Below are 26,702 nucleotides of genomic sequence, written 5' to 3'. Positions count from 1 at the left end.
GCAGATCTCTGCAGTTTTCTCTCTGCAGGACTCATTTCTCTGGCACTCTGTCCCATGAGCTCCAGATGCCTTGGTCTTTTCTACTCTCTGCTCTTTTTTCTGAACCTAGTGTGATGACTGGGCTCCATCTGGGTTTCTCTTCCTTGAGCAGAGACCTAGACAACCAGGGACATAAGCTGGACAATTGTAGGGCTTACCTTGTCTGTTTCTCATCTCTGAGGGATCACTGACCTTCATTGCCTGGTGTACAGTGTCTTGCAAACCATTGTTTCGTATACTTTGTCCTTTTTTTGGGTTGTTTTAGATGGGAGGGTAAATCCGATTCCTGTTATTCTATCTTGGTTAGAAGCAGAAGTTTTAGATGATGAGGGTTTACAGATAAGCTAGTCCTTTTTTACACATATGGACACCACTGGGGTATTGTGTGAAATCTGCATCATACCAGCCAAGAGCTATTTTATTTATTAAATGTTTCCTTGTCAAATTGTGGCTTTTGTGTGCTTTACCGAAAGTTTGACATCCCTGCAGATTTAACTGTCATGATGTGTTTGTTACCATACATGTTGTGTTTTTTCCTCTCTTAAAAAAAGTCTCAAACCGGTTTATAATCTTCCTTATAAGATAATATGTTATCTTTTGAAATGCCATTTTTATGATTAAAGACTGCCATGTGTTATAGTAGCATTTTTTTTGAATTTTAATTTTATTGGAGAATAGTTGATTTACAATGTTGTGTTAGTTTCAGGTGTACAGCAAAGTGATTCACTTATACATGTACATATATCCACTTTTTTAGATTCTTGTCTCATATGGTTATCATATGGTAACATTTTTGTGCTTCTTTTTATTTTCTTCAGATGCTGCAAAAAGGACATTTCAAGAAAAAGGTATCTTGGCAGGAGAAAGCAGAACTTATAAGCCTCATTTGACCTTCATGAAATTGTCCAAAGCACCATGGCTCCGGAAGAAGGTCAGTGGACATTTTCCCTATAAGCCCTGTTTTGTTAGCCACACCAGTCCTGAGCACGAGGGGCATTTGTAGTGCTTTTCGGTACCCCTGCCACTATTGCTCCTGGAATTCCAAGTCAGTCTGGTTCCAATTCCCAAGGATGCTGAGTTGTCTCAAGAGCCTCCATGGAGGACATGGCAGCTGTCCCCTCCTTTGCCACCATGCCTATTAGCCTCACACTCTGACTATCACTTACCGTTGCTTCGTCTGTTGCCACATCTGCTTCATCCCTTGAAAAGCCTTGGGGGCGGTGCCAGAGTTGTATTTCGCTGCGTTCTTTGCTTCTGGTTGTTTGCAGCCTGCTGCGCTCAGAGCTTTCTCCACTGGCCTGCATACACTGGGGCTGCTTCCTGAGGCTGGGTTCTTCAAGGTGGGACAAGCTCCGCCCCGCCCCCCTTTTACATAGCTCTTTCAAGGTTTCCAAAAAGCCACCTTGCTCTTTCAGCAGTTGTCTCCACTGAGGGTGTGGAACAAGTGTTCCAGGAACTGGGTAAGAGGGTAACAGAAGGGCTCCCCACTCCCCAGCTCAGTACTTAAAAGTACTTCTCCCTGAGAATGGTCAGCAGTGCCACAGCCAGGGGACATGTCTTTTGACTTCCCCTATCTCAGGGTGACTTTCTGCCTTCCTAGGCCACTGCCTCCTCTCTCAGAGGTTGGAGTGACTTTGGACTTTTCTCTGGAGTCACAAGCAGTTCGCTTGGAATCCTAAGGGCACCCTTCCTTTTTTTTTTTCCCATTTCAGCCTAGGGAGGTTCTCATGCAAATTAAGACATCTGCTGACCTGCTCTGATGTACCAGAGTTTTGGAGATGGGCATGCAGATTAGTATTCGTTCCTGCTCTCCATGACTCTTTGCTGCAGTTAAGACTGATTTGCAGCTCTATAAATGAAGGTCATGTTTATTAGTAAGTAGATCTTTTTTCTGAATTCAACAGTTTGTATTTAATGTCTCTGTGCTCAGAAAGTCTTTTTGGTCTGTAAAAACATGTGTTTGGGTGGTTGACCATCCTGTGGTTATGAGTTTTCTACAGACTACTGTAAAAAATCCCCCACCCCAATATCTTGCATGTTTTTTTTAATAGCTATGCCCAAATTAAATAATAACTATATTCCAGAATATTTAGGTAAAATCATTTGTATAAATCATAGATTTGGGAATTAGGAATGATAACAACTGACAAAACCTGTAGACTGACAGTTTCCTTTTTTTTTTTCCAGTTTACTTTTTTTACTCATTATCTTTCTTGTTTTGCTTTCAAATGGATTGTCCTCTTCCCAGTGGTATCAAACTTAATCACAGAATGACAAATCAGTGGTGAAGGTAATACCCACATTTCAAAATGTTTCTGTCTTTATAATATTAACTTTGAAATGAGAGCACCCAAGGACGTTTATCAAAGGGATGTTTCAATTAACTCTAGAATTTGTATTTCAACGTTTCAGACTGCGTGCATTTTAAATGATTTCTTGGTAGTTGATTTCACAGAATCTGCTCCTTTACATTGTAGAAAAGGGATCTGAGACTTAGAAGTTAAGTGACTGAAATGAGATCACATCGTCCTCAGTTGCAGAGCCCCGTCCAGAATCCCTCTTACCTCATTCTCAGTCTCATCTTCTTCCCTCCCACTTGCCAAGTCCTGTCCATCCAGTTTCATTTCTCTATGTGGGGAGCTCCTTGGTCCGAATCCTACTAATTCAACAACTATTTATCAAGTGCCTACTGCGTGTCAGACACTGGGTGCTGGGCATAGAGTGATGATCAAAATAGAAACAGTCCCTGCTTGAAGACTGTATAAAATCAAAATCAGGTTGTGTTTTGTTTTGATTAGAATGTTAATCTTTGGAAAATAAACTAAGATCTTACTGTCTTTCAGAAAGCCAAATAAGAATATTTGCCTTTAATTTGTGGAATCTGTCTGTTCCTATTTACTATTATGATGGTTAGTGTTTCTGAATGCTTAAGAAAATATGTCTTAAACTTTGGGATTCATGAGTCGCCTGGTGTACTTGTTGAAGCTGCAGATTTCCACTCTCTAAGTTCAGATCTGGAATTGGACCTAACACCTTGGCTTTCATTCAGTAAGTGTGACAGGGCTTTTGATCCAGATGGTCTGAAGAGTAGTATACTTTGAGATGTACGGGCTTAAAATAGCCAGTATTTTCTCTTTTTTTGTTTTTCATCTTTTTTGGAGTATAATTGCTTTACAATGTTGTGTTAGTTTCTGCTGTACAACAAAGTGAATCAGCTATATGTATACATATATCTCCATATCCCCTCCGTCTTTAGCCTCCCTCCCACCCTCCCTATCCCACCCCTCTAGGTCGTCACAAAGCATCGAGCTGATCTCCCTATGCTATGCAGAGCTCGTATTTTCTTTATGCAGCAAATCAGTGGGTCCACTGCAGAAGTTAAAACCAATATGAAAAGGTGGCATACACATCGGTAGATTTTTATTATGCTTTGTGGTTTGGAATGTAGATTATTTTAAAATATGTGACTCTTCGTTTCTTAACTTGGTTTTTACATTTCCAGCTGTCTGTTTTCCTCTCTCAGCACTAATTCTCTTCTAGGTTTTCATTCTGGGTCCACTCATTTACAAGGGTGAGACAGACCATTGGTAAAGTCAGTAGTGGAATGTATTACCAGCATTCAGTTTACTTAAGATTGATAATGAAATAAAAGAGGGAGGAGAGAGAGAGAGAAGGGTGTGGAATACTTTTTTTCACTCATATTAGGAAGTTTGTCTCATTTCAGGTACTTGTTATTTTAAAAGTTATTTTAATTACAGAAGTGCTAGATGAATATATGCTCACTGTAAAAAATCCAAATATTGATACATACAAACCTACAGATTGAAAGATACTTTTTTTTCCCTCATCACCAATCTCCCACTCCCTTCCTCCCAATATAATTTCTCTCTCTTAGGTACCGCTACTAGTATATCCTCCTGACCTTTTCCTGTACACTACCAACATACATAGAAACTCTCCTTCAAATTTCTCGGTATGGAACTTCCTCTGCTACAGCATGGTATTCTGGTTCCCAAGCTAGAGAACTAAGTTCTCTAACTGAGATTCTGGGAAACGTAAGACTTTTTTGGATAATTATATATTTTTCTAACACCAGGAGGCATTTAGTCAATGTGTTAATTTTACATCTTCTTAGTTTCATAGAATTCTAGTGGAATATATCACCTAAGAGAGTATTAAAAGTAGTTTATTTATTTTTTTGGCTGTGCCATGTGGCTTACGGGATCTTAGTTCCTTGACCAGGGATTCAACCCACGCCCTCAGCTGTGAAAGCATGGAGTCCTAACCACTGGACCACCAGGGAATTCCCTTGAAAGTAGTGTTGTGTATCGTAAAGCTGTTTTGATTATCACTGTGTTTTCAGAGTTGTAGTTTTTTAAATCAAATGAATGAAGCCTCAGAAAATCTTATTAAATTGCTTTGTCTCTGAAAGAGTAGCTAAAATTTATTTATTTGTGTAATTTCTTTAGAGCATATTTGTTTCACATGGTTAGACTACTACTTGTTTAGGTCAGTGCTTTTTTTACAGTGCATTCTTTTGGATTTATTTTTCACATTGAGTGACGTATTTCTGTGATTTGAACATTGCAGAAACTGGTTGGTTAGAAGTGTGTGCTAACACTTGGTGGCAGAAGACGACCAGTCTCAAATCAAACATGCATCTTAATGCAGATCCAGATTCCTCAAGAAATAAATGCAGTCTTTTCATGGATAGATCAGTTGTTTTTAAGCATGAATTCTTTTCTGGGTTTCTTAGATATCTTTCCTGAGTTATGACTCTTTCAAATGACTAATGTAGCACTTAAAATCAAAGCTGTAGGTTATTAATCGGCACTTCCTTATAGAAGCTTTCACAGAGTCAGTGAGAGAACTTTAGAATGAAAGAAATGATCTTTGAAATTGTTCGCTCCCCTTGTCACTTAGACTAGTTTGTTTTGAGTGCAGAATTCGATATGCACATAGCAAGGGCAGGGGGGTGGTTATTGGACCAAATGATGATGAGGTTAGGAGAATTAGGGGTGAAGATATATGGCAGGCATCAGTGGGAGTGGAAATGGGTAGTGGAAAAGAAGAGTGTGTGCTTGAAAATTCTGTTCTGACGGTACAACTAAAAGGAAAACCCAGTCCCTGAGTTATTTGGTGATTGGATATACAGGACCAAGACTGTATTTAAAAATTGGCCAAATTCCAACTTTCTTCTACGTCCTTCCCCAGCTAGGACTCTCTGCTGTCATCTTTCCTTACATACAACCAATTATTATTTATTCGTTTATCTATCAGGTCGCACGTTTTCTCGGGATTTTGATAACTGGCCTGGTGTAATTTGGCTGCCATGCCTGTTCCTGGGTCTGCATGATAATGGGCCTTTATAAACCATCTGAAAACTCAGGAGTACTGACTATTCCTTCTCAAAGGAGTCTCTGTAATACATTGGAAGGAGCTTGAGTTTTCTTGTTTTATCTCTGTTGGTTAGCCCTGGACAAAATCTCATTACCTTTCTTGACTTCTGTACTCATAGTGAAAGGAGGAGCTTGGTCTTAATGACTTGACTCCTGGGCTCTTCTGACATGTCTTGTGAGGTAAGCATTATGACCAAATAGGCTAATTTGGCTTGACGTGGAGAATTTTTTTTTTTTTTTCCGGTACGTGGGCCTCTCACTGCTGTGGCCTCTCCCGCCACGGAGCACAGGCTCCGGACGGCAGGCCCAGCGGTGGCTCACGGGCCTAGCCACTCCACGGCATGCGGGATCCTCCCGGACCGGGGCACGAACCCGTGTCCCCGAGAATTTTTTTTAGATTGTAGATTAGCGTTCTTGTATGCATGGAAGGAAAATGACAAACAGGGGAAAGGTCTTTAAGTAGTGGTAGGAGTATGGTGGCAATCTTGCTACCTCTCCTCCTGGAAAACCTACAGTACAGTAAAGACAATTGGGAACATATCAGACTACATTTTTAGTGAAACTGGGAGATAGAGAAATCTATAAATGCCACATCACGTGCAGGTGTGGCCAGCAAGCAGCTGGGACCAGCAGGACTTGCGCGAGAAGCTGCTTCCGGGTGGGGAAGGCTGTGCAGGGAGGAGCAGGCCTGTTGGTGAGAGAGCTCAGAAATCACCCACAGATTTTCACTCCCAGTGGGTGAGGGCTCCACTGTAAGGAGGCACGGAAAACGTCAAAAGGGGACCAGAGGGGTTGAGTCTTGGCAGGTACCACCTTCAGAAAGGGAGGGGAGTGTCTTCAGGGCCGGTATTAGAGAGGTTGAGCAGGTCACTTTCACAGGGACCCTTATTGTGAAGAATAGCCCATCGCTGCAGCAGAAGAGGCCCTGCCAGACTGCACTGCCACTGTCTTCTCTCCTTCCCTGAAAGAAGGCACTCTAGGTGCCCTTCGTATCAGCGAACCTTTATTATTCCAGACAAAAGCTGGCCTTAGAAATACGCTTGGTACAAGATAAAGCAGATTGTTTCAGTAACCTATTCCCGAATCTCCCAATGCCAAATGACTTAATCACAATTTTTAGCTGTTTTTGAGTCTCTTTTCATACTATCAGGTGCACTTAGATTTAAGGCCATAGTATGGAATTCTTTTTGGATTTTTCTTAGTTAAAAATCACACATTTTGTTTTAATGTGTTTTTTTTTTTAAACTAAAAATTCAATGAAATCTGCTGTGAGATGGAATTGTAATTTCTTCCGAGATTCTAGGTGCTATTAGTCAACTGTGTCATCTGTTGTGTGTCCGAGCACTATCTATAGCAACTGACTTGTTTTTTTTTTGTTTTTGTTTTTGTTTTTTTTTTTGCGGTACGCGGGCCTCTCACTGTTGTGGGCTCTCCCGTTGCGGAGCACAGGCTCCGGATGCAAAGGCTCAGCGGCCATGGCTCACGGGCCCAGCCGCTCCGCGGCACGCGGGATCTTCCCAGACCGGGGCACGAACCCGCATCTCCTGCATCGGCAGGCAGACTCTCAACCACTGCGGCACCAGGGAAGCCCTTCAGTTTTGTTTTGAATGCATTTTTCAACTTCATTCTGTTCTGTTGTCTGTTTCCATATATTGAAAAAAACTAAATAAGTATGCTTATAATTGTTTAAAAATTGGAATGATATCTGCAAAGGTAGACTAAATGTTCATTTGTAACCTTTCAGTAATTTATACGTCTTTGAATAGTGAAAAATATGGAAAATAATAAGCAGAAAGTGAAATTAGTTTAAAGGAAGAATTCTGGGAATTGATTAATGTCAGAATACCAAAATGGCTCCCGATTGACCCTTATTCTGTTAGAGATTTTGAAAAATTTGAAAACCCTAGAAGAAATGACACAGTCAACCTAATAGTAAGTCTGTGCAAAGTGGAATGGAGATTTGAAGTAAGTATCTTCATTGACATTTCCTGAAAATGTTCTCTCAGAACATTTCTCAGGATTTTATGTGAGGTAACGATTCTGTGATCAAATTCGTGCTAGCAGTGATGGGTTAAATAAAGTTAATCTGGGTCTTTATTTCAGGACTTCTTAGGATCTCTGAAATGTGAATGTTTAGTGTGAATCTTAAGAGCTTACAGCAACAAAGGTTTAGTTTTTGCCTCTGGACACGGGTCATCTGTGGCTCTGGTCTTTGTTGTCTTTATTCAGGATTTCGGCCAAGCAGCTTCCGTTTAGGACTTTGCTGGTCTTTGGCAGAAGGAAAAGAGTTGGTGATTCACAAACTGAAAGCTTCTGCTAAGTGACACACGTCATTCCTGTTCACATCTTTTTGGCTAAAGCAGGTCATGTGGTCCCTTCTGAGTTCAGCAGAGCAGGAGGTGTAACCCGTGTGCAGAAAAGGACCCACCAGAAGGGCAGTGAATATTTTGAACAGTTATACATTCTATTTCAGCATCGTTTTCCAGATGTAGTTGATCAGCGTGGCCTTTTCTCATCCATCGTGTTGTAGCACTGGTGTTCGGCAGCACGTGGTTTAGGAAATGCTGATCGTGATAACTCAGGCTTAAATGTTACTTTTGCTTCAAGCATACAGATTCTATGGACATTTTTCCTTATTTCTAGCACTTGTATCCACAGGCAAAATTCTGATTTAAATGTAATTTAAGAAACAGTTTTAGAGCTTGCATTAAAAGATGCAATGATGAAGTATTCAGGGTAATTAGAATTGCATGGGTTTGCCTTAACTGTATTCAAATATAAATGTTCTCTCTGTCTCAACCATTACCATTAGTGATGGCAACATTTTTTTCTCAAGTCATTTTTAGACATTTTGAGATCTCTCTAGATTTCATTTTTCTAGTCAAGGACAGAATGGAGCATAATGATCTTGTACGAAACTGGCAAGCCCCGTAGTGGGTTGATTATGGATAAAGGCAAAAGGGAACATATGATCAAGAAAATGTAAACTTTATTCCAAAATGGTGTTGCTGTAAAATCAGCTTGTTTAATAGGTAACAGCTAATTTCCAACCCACGTGAATAGTCACATAGAAGCAAACCAGCTAAAATTAGTTGAATGGCAATGAGATTTTCTCTACCACTGCAAAGAGTGCCCAAGCTCACTGGCCAGTCACCTCTTGTTAACTATAATTAACTGCAAAATAAAAGAAGGTAAAGCTGTATTTTTCTTGCGAGCCCCATTTAGATTTGAGGGGAAGGTAAGGTTGCAATCCAAAACTATAACTAGTTTACATTGGAATTATATTTCCATTCCTAAGTATGAGCTGATTTATTTTGACCATTCATTCGAATCTTATTCTCCCGAGGAGAGGTACCTTAAAAATAGAATATACTAAATTGCTCAATTCTTCTAATTGATTATTCCTGTAAATTAAAGAAAAAAAATGTTACTGGTCTCTTTGCCAGGGCAAAACTTCACAGTAACTGCAGTTAAGACCTAACAAATCTAGCTCATATTGCCTGAGGGATTAGCCACCCTTGACTAGAGGAACTCCAGCTTGGTTCCTGCAGTAAGTGTTCTTTCTCCATAACCTACCTGATAGCAACATTTTTAATTGTTAGTAAACATTGTGACACCATTTTGGAGACCCATCTTTAAGGCCTTCTAAGTACAACTGTGTCTTTACACTGCCCTCAAGCTGATGGCCAGAGTGTGAAAGTACTTTTCTTCCTTCCTTGGCTACGGCCTTCCCCACAGCTGACTTTGACTACAACAATTTGTTACATAACATTATTTAGACCAGAACATTTCTTTCAGAGTGATTTCACATTTGTCTTCAGCACTACTGTGGGATCTTTTTTTTTCTTTTCTATCCAATTAATTGATTTATTTATTTTTGACTGAGTTGGGTCTTCGTTGCTGTGTGCGGGCCCTCTCTAGTTGCGGCGAGCAGGGGGCTACTCTTCATTGTGGTGTGCGGGCTTCTCATTGCAGTGGCCTCTCCCATTGCGGAGCACAGGCTCCAGGCGTGCAGGCCTCAGTAGATGTGGCACCTGGGCTCAGTAGTTGTGGCACATGGGCTCAGCAGTTGTGGCTCACGGGCTCAGCAGTTGTGGCACGCAGGCTCCAGAGCGCAGGCTCAGTAGTTGTGGCGCACGGGCCTAGTCGCTCCGTGGCGTGCGGGATCTTCCCGGACCAGGGCTCGAACCCATGTCCCCTGCATTGGCAGGCGGATTCCCAACCACTGTGCCACCAGGGAAGCCCACTACTGTGGGATCTTAATCAGCCATTACCTGGGAGAATGTTCTGTGACTTCCTCTAGTGGCCCTGCACCTTTAGCAGCGTCCTCTTCCTATTCGTACCCATTCTGTTTTTCATGACTTGGTCCCTTTGGGTTCCATCTTGCTCCTCACCCTCCCTGGCCTATCCTGATAATCAGAGAACGGTAAACAGAGGACTTAGTGCTCTTGAACTTCCAGTGCAAATATTTCTAGAACGTAATTCAAAGGAATCAAGTGGGGGCAGTAATCACCTGGGAATTAGCTGAATGGATAGGGAAATCATGTCAAACATACCTCCCAACAGATTGTAACTTTCTATCACATGTATCCCTACTGGCATGTGCCTAAATTGTACAAAGTAGGGATGAGGTAGACGTGCAGGGGATGGTGTCAGGTTTGGCTGGTCTAGCTTTCCTGGGTGAGGAATGTACTGGGTAGAGCAGAAGAGCAAATGGAGTATGCCAGTGTATATGATCTTTGGCATACTATCATCCTAAGTTTCCTTCTTGTTAACTCTTCTATTTTTATTTTTATTTATTTTTTGCCTACTAAACCCGCTGCTTATTTTATTAGTCTGGAAGTGCTTCTGAAATTTTGAAGAGATTCTTAATTTTTAAAATCTCTAAAAATTACTGGCTGGTGTGTTTTTTTTTTTTTACTATACTTTTTGGGAAACAGTATGTAATTGAATACTCATATATTATGCTATGAGTCCAGTAGAGAAACTATGAAATCCTTTTAATTTTGTATTTCAAGAGTACACCGAAGGGTGATTTCACAATTGAATGTTAGATTGTTTGAAATGTGGTCAAAAGAAAGATTCCTATTGAATATTATATATAAAATTATTTTACATAGCAATCTGTGTCACATTGAAAAAGAAAATCTATGAATACATTTCTTGCTCTACCTGGAGAGAAATATTCATTTTGAAATTGGTTTAAGGGCTACACGTGATTCCCAGGATACATGTTTAATGACTGTTCTATATCCAATTATTGTGGGGTTTTTTCCCCTAAATCTCCTTTTATCTAATATGATATCCAGGGAATGTTTCCAACCAAGTAAGTGAAAAGGCTTGTATTGGTGAGCACCTTGCTTGCTTGCCCCGTTTCCTACCCTGTAAGCACACTCAGCGTGAACCTTGGTGTCATTATTTCTTTCCCATTCCTTAGCTTAGTTCTTGTTGGGTTGCCTTTCTGTTAGGAAGGAGCTTTGTCCTAAGTGGTGTGCAGGGAATATGCCCAGGCAATTGAAAGAGGATGAGTTAGGGGAAGTAAGATGTCCTCTGAGAATGAAGGGAGGGAGGAAGGAAGAATGTTGATGGGAGGGGAGTCAAGGAAATTGATTAATTCATAAGAAAGTGGGAAAAGAAGAAAGTACTAGATGCATAGGAGCCGAATGAGCTACAAAAACGCTCTAGGTGTTTCTTGCTTAACATTAAGTGCTGTGCTTAGTGATGTCTATGGATGCATTTAAAATATTTTGTCAATGTACAGTCCCTGCTACACTGTCTAGGTACTCAGTTCTCATTTAGGTTGAATCTGAGGCTATAGTTTGGTCTGAAATTCTGTCTGTGGATAATCCAACCAGTTTACAGGAATGGTTCCATGCTTCTGACCTCTAGGCTATAAAAGCAGAACGGATTCAACCACAATATAAGTGTGTTGCGGTATATAGGCCAATGTCATAGGCCGAGTTAAAATTGTTCGTTAGGATTTTTCTGTGAACTGATTTCTGAATGTGCTTTTGCAGAACGCTTCACTGTCCTCTTCCGTTGTTGAGATCCTGAGAGTTTTTTGCACCAGTGGCTTGCTGGCATTACTTAATGTGGAGAGAACTGTTGATTAGAAGGGAAAGCTGTTGCAAGGAAGGAGGGAAACAGATTAAGTTATGTGTGTAGCTCGTGTTTAGGGAGAGATTTGGGGAGGTGGGGGATATTTCATGTTTTATCGTTAGTTGATAGAAGTAAATGGTTAAGTGGGTGAATTCGGGAGAACATGTCCTTGTTTGCTCCAAAAAGCAAAATATTAAGAAAACAGAGGTGGTGGGAGGAGCAGGCTGTAGTTTGTTTACACCTGAGTGACCACAGGCTGCGCCGAGCCAGGAACTCAGCTGGAGTTTGATCAAGGGGAGCTGAGGGTCCAGCTGAGATTGGGCTATCAAGGAAGCATCCTTGGGTGCCTGAGTTATGAGGCTCTTTGTTTCACTGGAATGAGAAAAGCCACACACAAATATCATAAACAGTTATATGTCCAAACAGCATCTGATTTCTTACGCTATACTTGGAGAAAGCTTGAGGAGGAATTGCGGTTTGCTAAGTAGACAAAGAATGAACTTATATGGGAACAGTCTGTGTTGTAAATAAAGGTATTGAGACATCCCTGTGCTTGTTGCACTGAGTCTGCAGCCTTGAGAACTTCCTGGTTGCCATCAACCTGTTCTTTCCCAGTTAACATGTCGTTAGTCAGTATAAATGAGCTACATGTTTGTGGACCAAATTCATGTTTCTTCCTCTGTTCTATTTGAGGCCAGCACCTCATGGAAGGGAACTCCAGGCCCAGGAAACAATACAGCATATTCTCTTGGTGCTTTTTGTGAAGTGGCTTCTGCTACCAGGAGTTGTCTTGACCTGCCCTCTGTGACAGCTTTCCTTGTCACTTGATAACCCCAAGAAGCATCCGGCTCTTCTCAGTGTTAGGACAGGGAGAAGGGGGTGTCAACAATAGATGAAAAATCTAGCTCTAGCAGCTTTGTTTCTACTTATTATTTGCTGAAAGGTGCAATATTGTAAATGTTCGATATGGCGCTAGGGTAAAAAGTTTCTACTTTTTCTTTCTCTGAAGCCTCCAGATTAAACAAAACAGTAGTGCTAAAAGCAAGTATATAAATAGAGGGATTAAGAGGATGACCTCTTTCAAAAGCCTTATGAGGCTTTTGAAAAGCCTCATAAAATGAGATGCATACATGCTCCAGCGTAAGGTAAAATGAAGAATTGAGAAATACTGGATACTCAAACAAAGAGTTGGTTTAAAAAACGCAGGTAATCTCTGCCAGTATTTTAGTTGATTATTTGCATATTTGCAGTATAAGAAGAGTTCTTTTTATAGGCTGGATTATTTGGGTAATTTTTACTATGTGGAAGTAGCATCTATGAATTCTTTCTCATCTCCCTTTATGAAATTCATTTACTATGGACATATAATTATCACTTTATTAATACTAATGCACATATTAAATGCAGGTATTTTAGATGCTCGAGATTCTCAAAGTAATTTTCACATTGGTTTTAGAAATATGATAGTATATATGATTATATCTTAAGAATGATTAATATTCTTAGAATTTTAGTATTTTAAATAATGAAAGAGCTTGAATATTATCATTCTGTTCTTTTCAATTTATCTGTGTTCTCCACTTATCCTGAATCTGAATCCAAGCTCTACTTCTTACTAGCTGTGTGTCCTTCGGTAAGTGACATGATTTCTCTGTGACTGTTTCCTTGTCTGGGGATAATAATGGTACTAATCTTACAGGGTTATTGCAATTATTAAACAAGTTAATAAGTTCTTAGAGCAGTGCTTGAACATAGTAAATACTATGCAAGTATTTTCTATTATTGTTAAACTGATGGTAGGAAGCATCATTTTTTTCAGATTGGTACAAAACAATGAGCAAAGTACAACTGTTTTTTCTGTTTTCCATCACTTGTTACTTTTTCATCTCTGAAGTTACTGACAGGCACGAGGGAGAGTGTCGGGGCCCCAGGCAGGTAGGAAATGGGCATTGCTGGACAGAGGGTCGAGGCAGAGCCCAGGCCCACAGGCTGGCCGAGAGCTGCAGGAGGAGATGGGAAGGCTTCAAGGCAGTTCTCACTCGGGGGTGCTGGGCATTGGCTCTCAAACCACCATGCTGTTCTAGAGAACATTAGCTGTGTGGTGAAGACTCCTAGTCTCTTTCCATCCCTGCCAAGAACAGGCTTGGGTGGAATTGAGCCTGAATGGGAAGTGTCTCCATTTTCCCCACTGAGAGGGGCTGAGGGAGGACTGCGGCCAACAAGGAGGTCATCGGGTGTCTGTATCAGGAGAAAGATGGCAATAAAAGAGTACAAGTAAGAGTGAAAAATGTAGTTTTGCTGAGAGATGGAGTCATTAAGAATCGTAAAGTAAGATTTGCTTCAGGGAAGCCCCTTGTCAATATATAATCTTTTTATAACTTTGAATCACCAGTATGTAACTTTTCACTAGGATGACTATTCATCATTAAAAATAATTTTAGTCTTTTAACCAATATCGTATCACTAAAGATAAGTACCTGTTTTCCACTTATGAAAATGAGTGTAAAAGATTACCATATTCCTCTTTAATCAGCTGATGCCCCAAATGACAGGCCAATTTGCTTTGGCTCTTAGTTTGCATCCTGAATTTTGGTTTCATGTCATTATCACAGGAAACATACTTTTCTTTCATAGCTGTTGGGTGACAGGAATAAACTATTGGAAAACAACAGAGCTCCAGGAATATCAAGCTTAACCTCAGAAGGACACAATTTTTTCGATTGATATGCAGGCTGTTTATTTTTTCATCATGGAAGTTGCGATTATTATAATATAACAAGTGGGCTTCCCTGGTGGCTCAGTGGTTGAGAGTCCGCCTGCCGATGCAGGGGACACGGGTTCGTGCCCCGGTCCGGGAAGATCCCACGTGCCGCGGAGCGGCTGGGCCCTGAGCCATGGCTGCTGAGCATGCGCGTCCGGAGCCTGTGCTCCGCAACGGGAGAGGCCACAACAGTGAGAGGCCCGCGTACCGCAAAAAAAAAAAAAAAAAAGATAAGTAACAATATGAAATTATCTTGTATTACAAAAAAAGTTAACCTTCTTAACAAAACTCTCATTCCATTGTTTTTCTGATCTCAATAACTTTGTTGTAGAAACTAAAGATGAATAATAAGTATTTCATCTTTCAGAACCTTAACTGAATGATTTTCACACATTAATGTGATTTTTCATATTTTGTGGCTCTGTTTCCTTCCTATATTGAAAATAGAGTTGGATGCATAGTAATATAAGATTGAGCCCTCTTTGGTGCCTATTAAATTATACACATCATTTAACTAAATATAAATGATATGGTGAGTGCTTCCCGAGTAAATAATTTCCATTACCAGATGCAGCCATGAGACGATTCTAAAACTACACATCACACTCTCGATGGCATTTTTCCTGTATTGGCTCTTTGCATGCCAAGTTACAATCAAGAATGAAGTTCCTCAGGGTTTCATGGTCCATTGTATCAGAAGTTACCAAGTGGCTTTGAACAACACTGATAATTCTCCCTAAACAATACTTGAAACTAGGCCAAAGGGAAGTAAAACTTCAGTCATTTCTGAGGATTAATTAGGATAGTCTTGAAAAGTTTTTGTGTTTGATGTTTCTTGCCACTAATTTATTGTTTCAAAGTGTGCTGTTCTGTCTTTAACTTCCTATTTTCTCCTTCAATGTTATGATGCATAATTGATATGTCAGTTATATTGGGTACAATTATCAATATGAAGCCTTAAAAAATATACCCTGTTTCTGTTAGGTCCAAGGCAAACGTAATTTTCAAACATAGTACTAGACAATCACAAGGCATATTCAGTATTCCAGAAATGCAACACCCTTAGCGTGGTTTTGTTGAAGATAACCCTACATATTGTTGGAAATAATCCCAACTCTCTCAGCCTTTACAGGTCAAATTTTCCTGGCTTTAACCATTTTTCTGTGGTTTTTCTTTGAGCTTTCCTAACATATTATACCTCCATCTTTCTTTAAATGACAAGGTACCTTGGAAAGGGTGTGGGCTGTGAAAAAGGGAAGCAAAGAGAAATTTGTGGTCCAAAACTTGAAAACCAGCCTTGTAAGCTTTAAAATATAACCTTGCCAGGGTGATGTCTCTGGGACTAGTTTGGCAACCCAGTGGATCCATTCAGAAAATAGGAGGCTGCCTAGTCTTACTCTAAAGACATGCAATTTTGATGTACTTGTTTATTTTCTTTGAATGATAGTCATTTCTTTATTATGAAGGAAGAACACCACCTGCTGCAGCTGGATGGTGAGACTAATTCACATAGATTTTACTAGAACAGAGATGTATTGCCATGGGACACAAGAGCCTGAAAAAATCCTGCAAAATATACTGTCAAACAAAAAATTCCCCAGAGAACAAAAATCATGCTAATATTATATATCAGACAAAGCAGATTCTTATAGAATCTTAAAGATCTTCTAGATCTTTATTATTGAAGATGTTTTCTGATCAGGGCATATAACTTCAGTGCCTTCTAAGGCCTCATGCCTCTTTGAACCACAGCTCTCTCTATAAATTATGAGTTAAAGAATTAATTCCATTTCACTCTTTGGTAAAAAATAACTCCTTAAGATTCATGTCGGAAGTCATCTATGGAGAATTCTTGCAAAATAGTTGGTGCTTACTTTTTGCTAAAATTAAATTAATTAGCCTAACAGATTAGAGTAGCTCTTATGTTTCCCTTATTTCTTATTTTTTAAACAATGACATCTTACAGAACTGAAATGGAGATTATAGTGGCTAGACAGTGCTGGCAATGGTATCTTGAAAACTGAAGGTCCTGATTTTTCTGCTGACTTATCACTGATCTTCTGTCTGGTCAAAGGGAATGACACCCTTACTCCACCCCACCCCCACTCAATAAACACACACGAATGAAAAAGCATTTGAAAGAGAAATAAGAATGGTCAGTTTCCATTTACTCGGAACCTTTTCCCCCTGAAATCTTACCTATTATTTTCACTAATGGTAATTATATATATCAATATATTACAGCATTTACCATATTTCACTGTTTTAAGCACTTCTATAAATTTACTTGTTTAGTGCATGTAACACTTACAGGTAGGTAGTATTGTTAATCTCATTTTACAGATGAGGAAACTGAGGTCACATGGCTGAAAAGCGGCTGAGCCAGGACTTGAACTCATGCACTAACTGGCCCTCAGTATTAGGCTCTGCTGTCTCTCAAGGCATTCAACTCACCAAATCAAAAGAAATCCATTCAGTTTCATTCTTGTTGAACTCTGAAAGAACAGCATTTGATATTGTCAACTATCCTCTTCTTGAAACTTTATCCTCCTTGGCATTTGTGACAATTATTTATCAAGCACTGCTCCATGTCAAGCACTGTTCTAGGCACTGAGGATATTTCAGAGAATAACAGTCAGATGAAAATCCTTGTGTGGAGCTCACATTCTAATGGAGAGAGACAGCTAATGACAGACAATGAAAATAAACATAAATTACAGAGTATGTTAGAAGATGGTAAGTGCTATTAAAAATATACATAAGTGTGTATAAAGGGAGAAGGATAGAGAGGAATTGGGGGTACCTCCTGGGTGGGGGAGTACAAATTAAATGGCATGGTTAAGTGAGGCCCTATTAAGAAAGTAATATTTGAGCAAGGAATTAAAGGAGATGGGGATGGGCAATGAGGAGGATATCTGGGGGAAGAGCATTCCAGGAAGAGGGAACAGGCAGCACAGGGGCTGTGAGGTGGATATGCCTGGCATGTTCACGGAAGAGCAAGGAGGTCGGGGAGGCTGGAGCGGGTCAAAGGGGAGAGTGGTGGGCATGAGGCCCAGGAAGTAGGGGGAGAGCAGAACAGGAGCCTGCAGGCCGGTCTGGTAATTTGACTCCTCCTTTGAGAGAAATGGAGACCTTTTGGAGAATTTTGACTAGAGGATGACCTGATCTGGATGTATGTTTTTATAAAATCACTCTGGCTTTAGAAGAGGCAACGGTGGGAAAACAGGAGGCTGTTGGGATAATCCAGGTGAAAGACAAAAGCAGAGGTGGCTCAGACAAAGGTAGCAGGAGAGTGGTGAGAGTTGGGTGTGTTTTGAAGGTAGAGCCAACAGGATTTGATTGGAGGTGGCATTGAGGGAAAGAGGAGGATCAAGGATGACCCCAAGTCTTCCAGTCTGATCAACTCGAACTGAGGTGGGAAAGAAAGTCTGTGAGTAAAGGGGTTAGGAAAGATGGGGAGCTCAGTTCGGACATAGAACAAAAACATGTATCAACAAAACATGTTAAATATAATATTAAAAGTTAAGACCAACCTAAATGTTCAACAATAAAGAATTGAATGAATAAATTATATCTCCGTACAATGGAGTACTATGGAGATGTAAAAATATTTTGCACATCAATATATTATTTATTGATAGGACATATTAAGTGGAAAAAAAGCACTGGTGTCAGTTAGTACTCATGGTATAACTCATGTTGTGCATAGGAAAAATAAAATACATAGTAAAATTTTAGTAGTAGTAATTTGGGGTGATTTGATATTTTTGTTTTTACATCTCTGTTTAAAATTTTTTTGTAACTTTTGTGAGTAAAAAGGGAGAGTATATTCTAATTGCACTTGAGTAAGATTTATATAAATATAATTTGGTAATAATACATATGCATAAAAAGGACACTTGAAGGATATGCACCACAGGGTTAATGTATTTTATATAAATAACAGGGTCATGAGTGATTTTTCTTTTCTTTTTTTCTAGATTCTTTATATTTTCTAAGTTTTAACAAATAACAGGTATTTCCAGGGCAATGTAAAAATATATATAAATTTAAAGAAAAAGTTTGCGCACGGTCAGCCGGTAAACTTGCCCTGTAAAGTACTGTATCTTCATCTTATGGACTGTGTTTTTGGACTATGAGATGGGTATAAGACCATGTATAGTAAGGGGAGGGGAAGACATTCTTTCCCATATTTGGGGGAACTACCAAGTTACCAAGGGCATCCATCCCACTGTAATTTTTCAACAACCAGCCCTATTCCTGCTGTGAAAGTACACTGAGAATCAGGAGGGGCAGGTAAAGAAGAACTTGGAAGATCCATTGACCGCTCTACTCTAATTCAAATAACCTTTGTCTTTCAGATGATTTTTTACATAAGTTTAAAAATTGCATCCATTTATTAAAACATTTTACACACTGTAAAGTGTTAAGATCCATATCACTTTAAAAAGTTCACCCATTGCTCCATTGTTGTTGGAGATGATTACTCTTCCCATGGTATATCAAATTTCAACTTGATATACTTTATTATTTCTGAAGCTTAAAGTATATGAAGATTTGAATGCTTCCACGTTCAAACTCAACGCTCTTTAATGATTTTTAAAAAAAAAATACAACTCATTCTAGGCAGAGGGACTTTAAAAACAACTTTACAACAATTTTGTGGTATCCATTTTAAGATGCCAGTAGGCAGTCAACATGTAATATCAGGTTCTAAGAAAGTGGTATAGATGTGAGCTGGTTGCTTAGGTGAAATGATTGATTGATGTGATTTTGTTTTGTTATTTCAAGGGAGTGAAAAAAATAGACCCCAAATTCTATGAAAAATTTATCAGTCACAGATTTGGAGAAGAAATGGTACATCGCATAGATCTTTGCTCCATGCTGAAGAAAAAGCAAAGTAATGGTTATTATCATTGTGAGTCTTCAATTGTGATTGGTGAGTGCCATTTAAAAATCACTCATTATCTTTGATTTTGATTTCTTTAGCATAATTTTGTTTTGGCAAATGTTTATGTTGTATGTTTTTCTCAACGACGTATTTTCCTAAATATTACGTTTTGACAGTAATACATTAAACATTTTGTGGAACATATTTAGTATTCATGTTTATTAATCAAGATTTTAGTACCTGTGGTTTTTATACTTTTGTGCTTTAAACACAGTCATCATGAAGTCTTCAAATGTTGATTCATAATTCATTTCAGTTTAATTTTATTTCGTGAATATGAAGAAAGCATTTTCTCCAGTGAAGACCTACGTGACCACAGCATTCTATACCAGGCATTTTTGTGTTCACTGCTTCTAATTAGGAAGAGAATGTGCCAGGTCAGAAAGTTTCACTCTGGGAAGGGAAAGCATAGGTGGCCTGCAAAGATTGAAAACTTGTCCTTTAATTTCTTCCCTAAGAAAAACATGTTTTAAGGGGAAACAAAGATTCATACATAAATGCTCTGTCATCATATCAGGGAGATGGCATGTGATGAGACAGGTTCATACACAGTTATGTTTCCGAGTGCAAAGTGTGTACACCAAATGAAGAATCTGAAAAACCAGAACAGGGGTATTACTCATTGTTTGCAATGGAATGTCTTTTAAAGGAGCCTGATCTGTTGTGATTAAAATATACAATTTCAAACTGGGCAGTCTTCTTACAAAATTGTGAATTCAAGACAACCTGATTTGTATGCTTTTGAAGTAACATGAAAATACTCAGAGAAGATAAATACCAATATCTAAATATTTCAAGGTCTTCAACCAAGGTAATTTCTCTCCACGTCAGCTTGAAGAAAACCTATGGAAATATACATCCTGAAAGAATCTTTATATTGAAGTTTAAAGTATTTTAAAAATGTTCAAGAGACACAATTTTGTTTTTAAATTCTCACTAGAGATCTTCAGAGAAATCATTATTTTACCTTCCAAAGATCTTAGCAGCTATCTTAAACAGAAGATAATATGTCATTTGAATTTTATGTTCTGGAACATTTCAAGTGTGCTTTAAGGAAGATTTTTGTGTTTTCAGAATCTCTGTAAGAGAGCTGCCTTCCATCAAAGTTTTGATGAAGACCAAACATTGCTGTTTAGGTTCATTGTAAAAGGCAAATTTAAATGCTTGTTGCATAATATAGATTTTGGCTGGCTTTCCATATCTTCTCTGTAATTACTTTAAACCAACCTTGAAGGAGAACTCAGTGCTTCATTGCCTTTCCCACTCCCATTTTCTAAAAAAAGAGCAGAATGTAGATTTTACTGAAGGTATTGCGGGGCTGCATGATATAGCTCACAGCATGGGCCTCCTATATTGCCATTGCACGGCTCTGTTCAGGTCATCCCAGGTTACTGTGTTCCATTCACTGAGTTTTCTTTTATTGCTCTTTATCAGCTTGGTTTCTAAAATTCCCCTTATTATGACAATTTCTCTAGATTTTTCTCTCAGGCTTCTTTCTGTCTCACGCTTTTCTACTTCAGAGCAATTTAGTTTCTTTCAAACTTCACCCATCTTATATCCCCATATCAATCATATAACATTATTTAAAAAATGGTTTTTGCCGGTTACACATACTCTATATTCTCCTGCCTTTATGAACATTAAAGCAATATCTGCATCTAAAATGATAATTATTATTTAATAATTAGCCAATTTTAATACACACTAGAGTCTTGTATTTGCTATGGATAATGACTGATTTTCTTGATCTTACCTGAGTTTTGCAACAGAGAATACTGGGCAGGACTCTATCTTTGTGAGTTTCATTTCTTGTTCAGATTTTTTTTTTTGTATTATCTTTTTTTAAAAAAAATTTTATTGGAGTATAGTTGATTTTCAATGTTGTGCTAGTTTCAGTTGTACAGCAAAGTGAATCAGTTATACATTACATATATCCACTCTTTTTTAGATTCTTTTCCCATATAGGCCATTACAGAGTACTGAGTAGAGTTCCCTGTGCTATAAAGCAGGTTCTTATTAGTTATCTATTTTATATATAGTAATGTGTATATGTCAATCCCAATCTCCCAATTTATCCCTCCCCTCCCTTACCCCCTGGTAACCATAAGTTTGTTTTCTATATCTGTAACTCTATTTCTGTTTGTAGATAAGTTCATTTGTACCCTTTTTTTAGATTCCACATATAAATGATATCATATGATATTTGTCTTTCTCTGTCTGACTTACCTCACTAAGTATGACAAACTCTAGGTCTATCCATGTAGCTGCAAGTGACATTATTTTGTCCTTTTTTATGGCTGAGTAATATTCCATTGTATATATGTACCACATCTTCTTTATCCATTCCTCTGTTGATAGACATTTAGGTTGCTTCCATGTCCTGGCTATTGTAAATAGTGCTGCAATGAACATTGGGGTGCATGTATCCTTTCGAATTATGGTTTTCTCCAGATATATGTCTAGGAGTGGGATTGCTGGATCATATGGTAGCTCTATTTTTAGTTTTTTGAGGAACCTCCATACTGTTCTCCAAAGTGGCTGTACCAGTTTACATTCCCACCAACAGTGCATGAGCACTCCCTTTCTTCACACCCTCTCCAGAATTTACTGTTTGTAGATTTTTTGACGATGGCCATTCTGACGGGTGTGAGGTGATACCTCATTATAGTTTTGATTTGCATTTCTCTAATAATTAGTGATGTTGAGCATCTTTCCACGTGCTTTTTAGCTATCTGTATGCCTTCTTTGGAGAAATGTCTATTTAGATCTTCTGCCCTCTTGTTCAGATTTAACTGGCTTCCGTTGGTATGGCTTCTCTTTAATTTGATACTAACTCAGATTTAATGTCTGTTTCCTGAACTTTGAATCAGTATTGTGTTGTTTGCATTAAAGAGTGAGACAGATTTCAGATCTTAAGATATTTTGTATTCAGAATTCTAGAGTGGAAGTTAGGCTTCAGGGACTCTGGGAACCTTCTGAAATTGTTTATACAACTTTGTATGTAGGTACATATGTGGATTTTTCTGAGGAGAGAATTTATTAGATTTACATATTTCCTATCTCTTAATTTGTTAATGGTGCATTCTTGGAGAGCACTGGATTCCAAATCACTGATTTTCTTTTCAGCTGTCTCAATTATATCATTTAGGACATTAAAAAGAAAACAGGGGCTTCCCTGGTGGCGCAGTGGTTGAGAGTCCGCCTGCCGATGCAGGGGACACGGGTTCGTTCCCCGGTCCGGGAAGATCCCACATACCGCGGAGCGGCTGGGCCCGTGAGCCATGGCCGCTGAGCCTGCGCGTCCGGAGCCTGTGCTCCGCAACGGGAGAGGCCACAACCGTGAGAGGCCCGTGTACCGCAAAAAAAACAAAAAAACTAATGACTATGCTTCATTTCCAAGATCTCCATTTGATTCTTTTTCATCCTTTCCTGTTCTGATCTTTGCTTTATAGATGCTATTCCTTCATTTATTTCTTTGATGATGTTAATATAATTAATTTTGAAAATTCATGTTTTGAAAATCTGATTCCTTGGGTGTGAATTCTACTATTTGTTGGGTCTTTTGTGGCACCTGATTTCCTCTGGTGCTTTTAAAGTTTTTTTTGAGAGCTCATTTAATTGTGCATGTTTCCCCCTCATAACCCCATGTGTGGTTTTGCAGATGTCTCAGTTCTAGTCCCACAGGGTACACTACTTTGTATGAGGTTAGGAAGTGGCAACAGCAACCATCTTTGTCCATAAGGAGTTGGAGTGCATTCTTCTTGTGTCTCTTACCAACTTGCGAGGTTTTCTTAAGAGTAAAGATAATTTGCCTTTTGCCATATTGACTTCAAATATTTTTCCAGGTTTTATTTTGCATTTAGTTTTGGTCACAAGATATTTTTCATATTAAATGTTTTTAATTTTTGTAAAACTATAGATAAAAAAATTCTGTGATTTCTTTAATTATTATGATAGCGTCATCTCCAAACCAAAGATTTGATACATTTTCGTTTATATTTTCTTCTGATTTCTTTATTGTTATTTTTGCATTTGAGCTTTTCATCTATCTGTTGGGATCATTAATTAAGTAGTCAGACATAGAGGATTAACATAGAAATCCAGTTACTAAAAGTGGTTGTGAAATAGAGATTTAGTTTTAGGAAATTTTTTTAGAATGTTTTTTTTACACCCCACCAACCTTACTTTGTGTTCCAAAGATCACAAATTAGCAGCCTTTCATGTTGTACTCAACTAACACAGAGTTTTTAAATTTGTTTTTATAATTTTAATTACTTGCCAATCTGGGGGTGATTTTATGTAAAAAATCTGGGTTTCTGATGCCTTTGAATAATCCAGAAATGTGGCCACACGTGCTCTACATTCTTGCATGCAGTGATTTCCTGGGTGGGGTAGTAGGCACACCTTAAAAGTAGCTGCCTTTCATCAACCCCTGACTCTTGTTCTTCTACAGTTTGCCTAACTCACTTGCACTACTTGATTGGTTCCTGAAGGCATCTGAGTTTGGATCCCCCGGCAGCTGCTGCTGTTCCCTGGGTCTACTTTTCATTTCCATGCTGAGCATTTTCCTCTGCAGCTTCTGCCATCATGCATCTTTATATGGAGTGTTAGGGGAGTTTGGTAGGATATGGAGGCAACAGTCACATGTTCAGATGCAAGAGAAAGGTACTACATTCTAATTCTCTCATAATAAGAAATGTGGTTGATATTATGCTTACCTAATATTGAGATATAACTCCTTCAAACCTAACTGCATTAATCAGCTAAAATTCAAAAAAGAAAAAAGTGAAAAACCAGTTCTTCCTGGTGAATCCAGGAATGAACTATAGCTCAGATATCCTAGAGTGGTGAAAGCTGTTGTCTGTGAGCTACTTACTGGAGTTGGGTGAATTAATTTTTCTCTTGCAGCTCTGTTCCATTTATATTTCCTTAGGGAAGGTAATTGACTAAATGACACCCTTTGTAAGATTGATGAGCAGTTTAGTGCTTGCAAAGACTAGTTTACTTTCAGCTGTCAGACGCCTCTTAGAGGAGGCAGTGGGGAATTTGGAAAGGTCGAGAAGAGATATATATATATATATATATATTTTTATATATATATATTTTTTGCTGGCCAATGTACTTCTTTATAGCTTCTGCAAGCAGAGGTAGAAACATGATTTTCTGAGAACCCCAGCTGTTTTTTGGTTTAATCATAATTATTCACCATTAATTTAATGAATGTTATTGAAAGTGTACAGTGTGTGCACTTCTCTCAGGTATAATGAGATACAGAGAAGTATAAGACATAGCCCTTAAGAGTGATATAGCGTTGGGGGGGGGAGGGAGATGCAAGAGGGAAGAGATATGGGAACATATGTGTATGTATAACTGATTCACTTTGTTGTGAAGCAGAAACTGGCACACCATTGTAAAGCAATTATACTCCAATAAAGATAAAAAAAAAAGTGATATAGCGTCACTGGGGAGCTAAGACTATATCTGAGAAATGGAGAGGGAGGAGGAGTAGAGAAATAGGGCTTCATCCCTGACAATAATGGGCTTTGATGGGACACAGTGGAAGAAGCTTTAGCTTCTAGGAAAGTGGGGATGGGGCGCGGCAAAGCTTGGATAAATAGGATGAGGTGGATAGTAGAGAAAGGACACTGTCCAGGAACAATAGGTACAGTTTACAGGGGGGAGAGAAGCAATAGATTGGGAGGCAGGGTTGGGGTAATATTAGTGATAATATTAAGTGATAGGAATAATAGTAATATTAGAGATAGGAGGCACCATGACTGAGTCTACAGTCTAGTTAGCTGAGGAAGCTACAGGGGGGAGGTTTGTGTGTTTGAGGAGTTGGTGAGGGAGGTGGGAAAGGAGATGGGCACAGTTGAATATACTAAGTCAGTGAGTAAGTGATAAAGGAAACTGAGTAGATAGATGTGAGATAAAAAGAGGGTGAAGTTTAATACTCAAGAATGACTTAGGATTAGATCCTAAAGATAAGACCTTCAATTAGTTCTAACTGTAGAACAGAGGCAGTGAGAGGGTTAGGGTTGGGCTGACCATCAGCTGAAATAGAAACAAACAGGCCTATGCAGATATGGTGATAGAAGAGGACAGGGGTCATAGGCAGTAAGTTAGCGTCATCAGAGCTGTAGTCAGCAGTCTGTAGCCAATGTCAGATAGGTCAGACCAACAATACACCAGACTCAGACTTTATGGGCTGAAATGACTATGGAGAATTCCAAGTGAGTTGAGTCAATGACTTTATTCTATCCAGGTGTCCCTGCTTTTTTAGAATCACTCTTAGACCTGGACAGCTTAGACCAGTCCTGTCAGTCTTAAAAGCCTTGTCATGGTCCATCCAGCGATTCCCGGTGGTCCTGTGTAGGTAGTGGTTCAGCCAAAAGGAAAGTACTTTTTGGGGTTACTTCTAAGGAGACCCTGAGATTTGACTGTGGTGTTCTAACCTTCCATGCTTCTTTACCATTAGGGGTCAGGGCAGAGCTCCAAAAGCTCTGAATCTTGCCCAGTTTGGTATGTAAGCGTGGGGGTCTTCTTTATGGAAGATAATGATGTCAGTGTAATTGACCCATTGGTTGATAGGGTAGGAAGGGGTGCAGGGAAAAGGAAGTCAACAGTTTTTCTTCCTTGGGTGAAAGGCGTAGCTAGGACAAATACCTTTCAGCTTTCTAGAATCCATAAATCTGAGCCTTTGTCATATCAGTGATAAGTAATACATTTCTAAAATGTTTAATTTGAAAATGTTTATGTTGCTAAAATGTCATACATCACTTAAAGGTTTACTTAGTAGGTAGGGGTGTTGGCATTAGATATGTGCTTAAACGTCTGTTTTTGCTGACATGAATCATTTACTTTTTTTTTGTTTTACATCTTTATTGGAGTATAATTGCTTTACAATGTTGTGTTAGTATCTGCTGTATAACGAAGTGAATCAGCCATACATATATCCCCATATCTCCTCCCTCTTGCATCTCTTCCCACCCTCCCTATCCCACCCCTCTAGGTGGTCACAAAGCACCGAGCTGATCTCCCTGTGCTATGCATCTGTTTCCCACTAGCTATCTCTTTTATATTTGGTAGTGTATATAGGTCAATGCTACTCTGTCACTTCGTCCCAGTTTCCCCTCCCCGGACCCTGTGTCCTCAAGTCCATTCTCTCCGTCTGCATCTTTATTCCTGTCCTGCCACTAGGTTCATCAGAACCATTTTTTTTAAGATTCCATATATATGCGTTAGCATACGGTATTTGTTTTTCTCTTTCTGCCTTACTTCACTCTGTATGACCAGTAAAAATGTGCTTCATTGTGCTTATCTTATGAATGATTTAATAGTCTAAGGCTACACTTTTGTTGGGCTTTAAACTCTTATGGCTTTAATCACTATTTCTCGAAGTTTGGTCCATGGATCCCTGGCAGTCCCTGAGATACTTTTAGGGTCTGTGAGG

General features: G+C 39.0%; 1 protein-coding gene across 5 annotated transcripts in view; it reads left to right on the top strand.

Annotated features, from left to right (window-relative positions):
- Positions 1-26,702, top strand: part of AKAP7 (A-kinase anchoring protein 7) — a 129,555-nt gene that overhangs the window by 50,120 nt on the left and 52,733 nt on the right. For 3 of the 5 annotated variants that reach the window (XM_060029955.1, XM_060029953.1, XM_060029956.1), the window contains exons 6-7: positions 858-970; positions 19,090-19,237. In XM_060029955.1, the coding sequence (XP_059885938.1) occupies positions 858-970; positions 19,090-19,237 (261 nt within the window). Of the gene's footprint in view, positions 1-857; positions 971-13,140; positions 13,171-19,089; positions 19,238-26,702 lie in introns of all 5 variants that reach the window. The other 2 variants (XM_060029954.1, XM_060029952.1) reach the window with 1 other exon arrangement.

This window comes from Delphinus delphis, chromosome 14 (assembly GCF_949987515.2).
Source record: "Delphinus delphis chromosome 14, mDelDel1.2, whole genome shotgun sequence".
Taxonomy (NCBI): Eukaryota; Metazoa; Chordata; class Mammalia; order Artiodactyla; family Delphinidae; genus Delphinus; species Delphinus delphis.
This window is presented reverse-complemented; position numbering and strand designations above follow the sequence as displayed.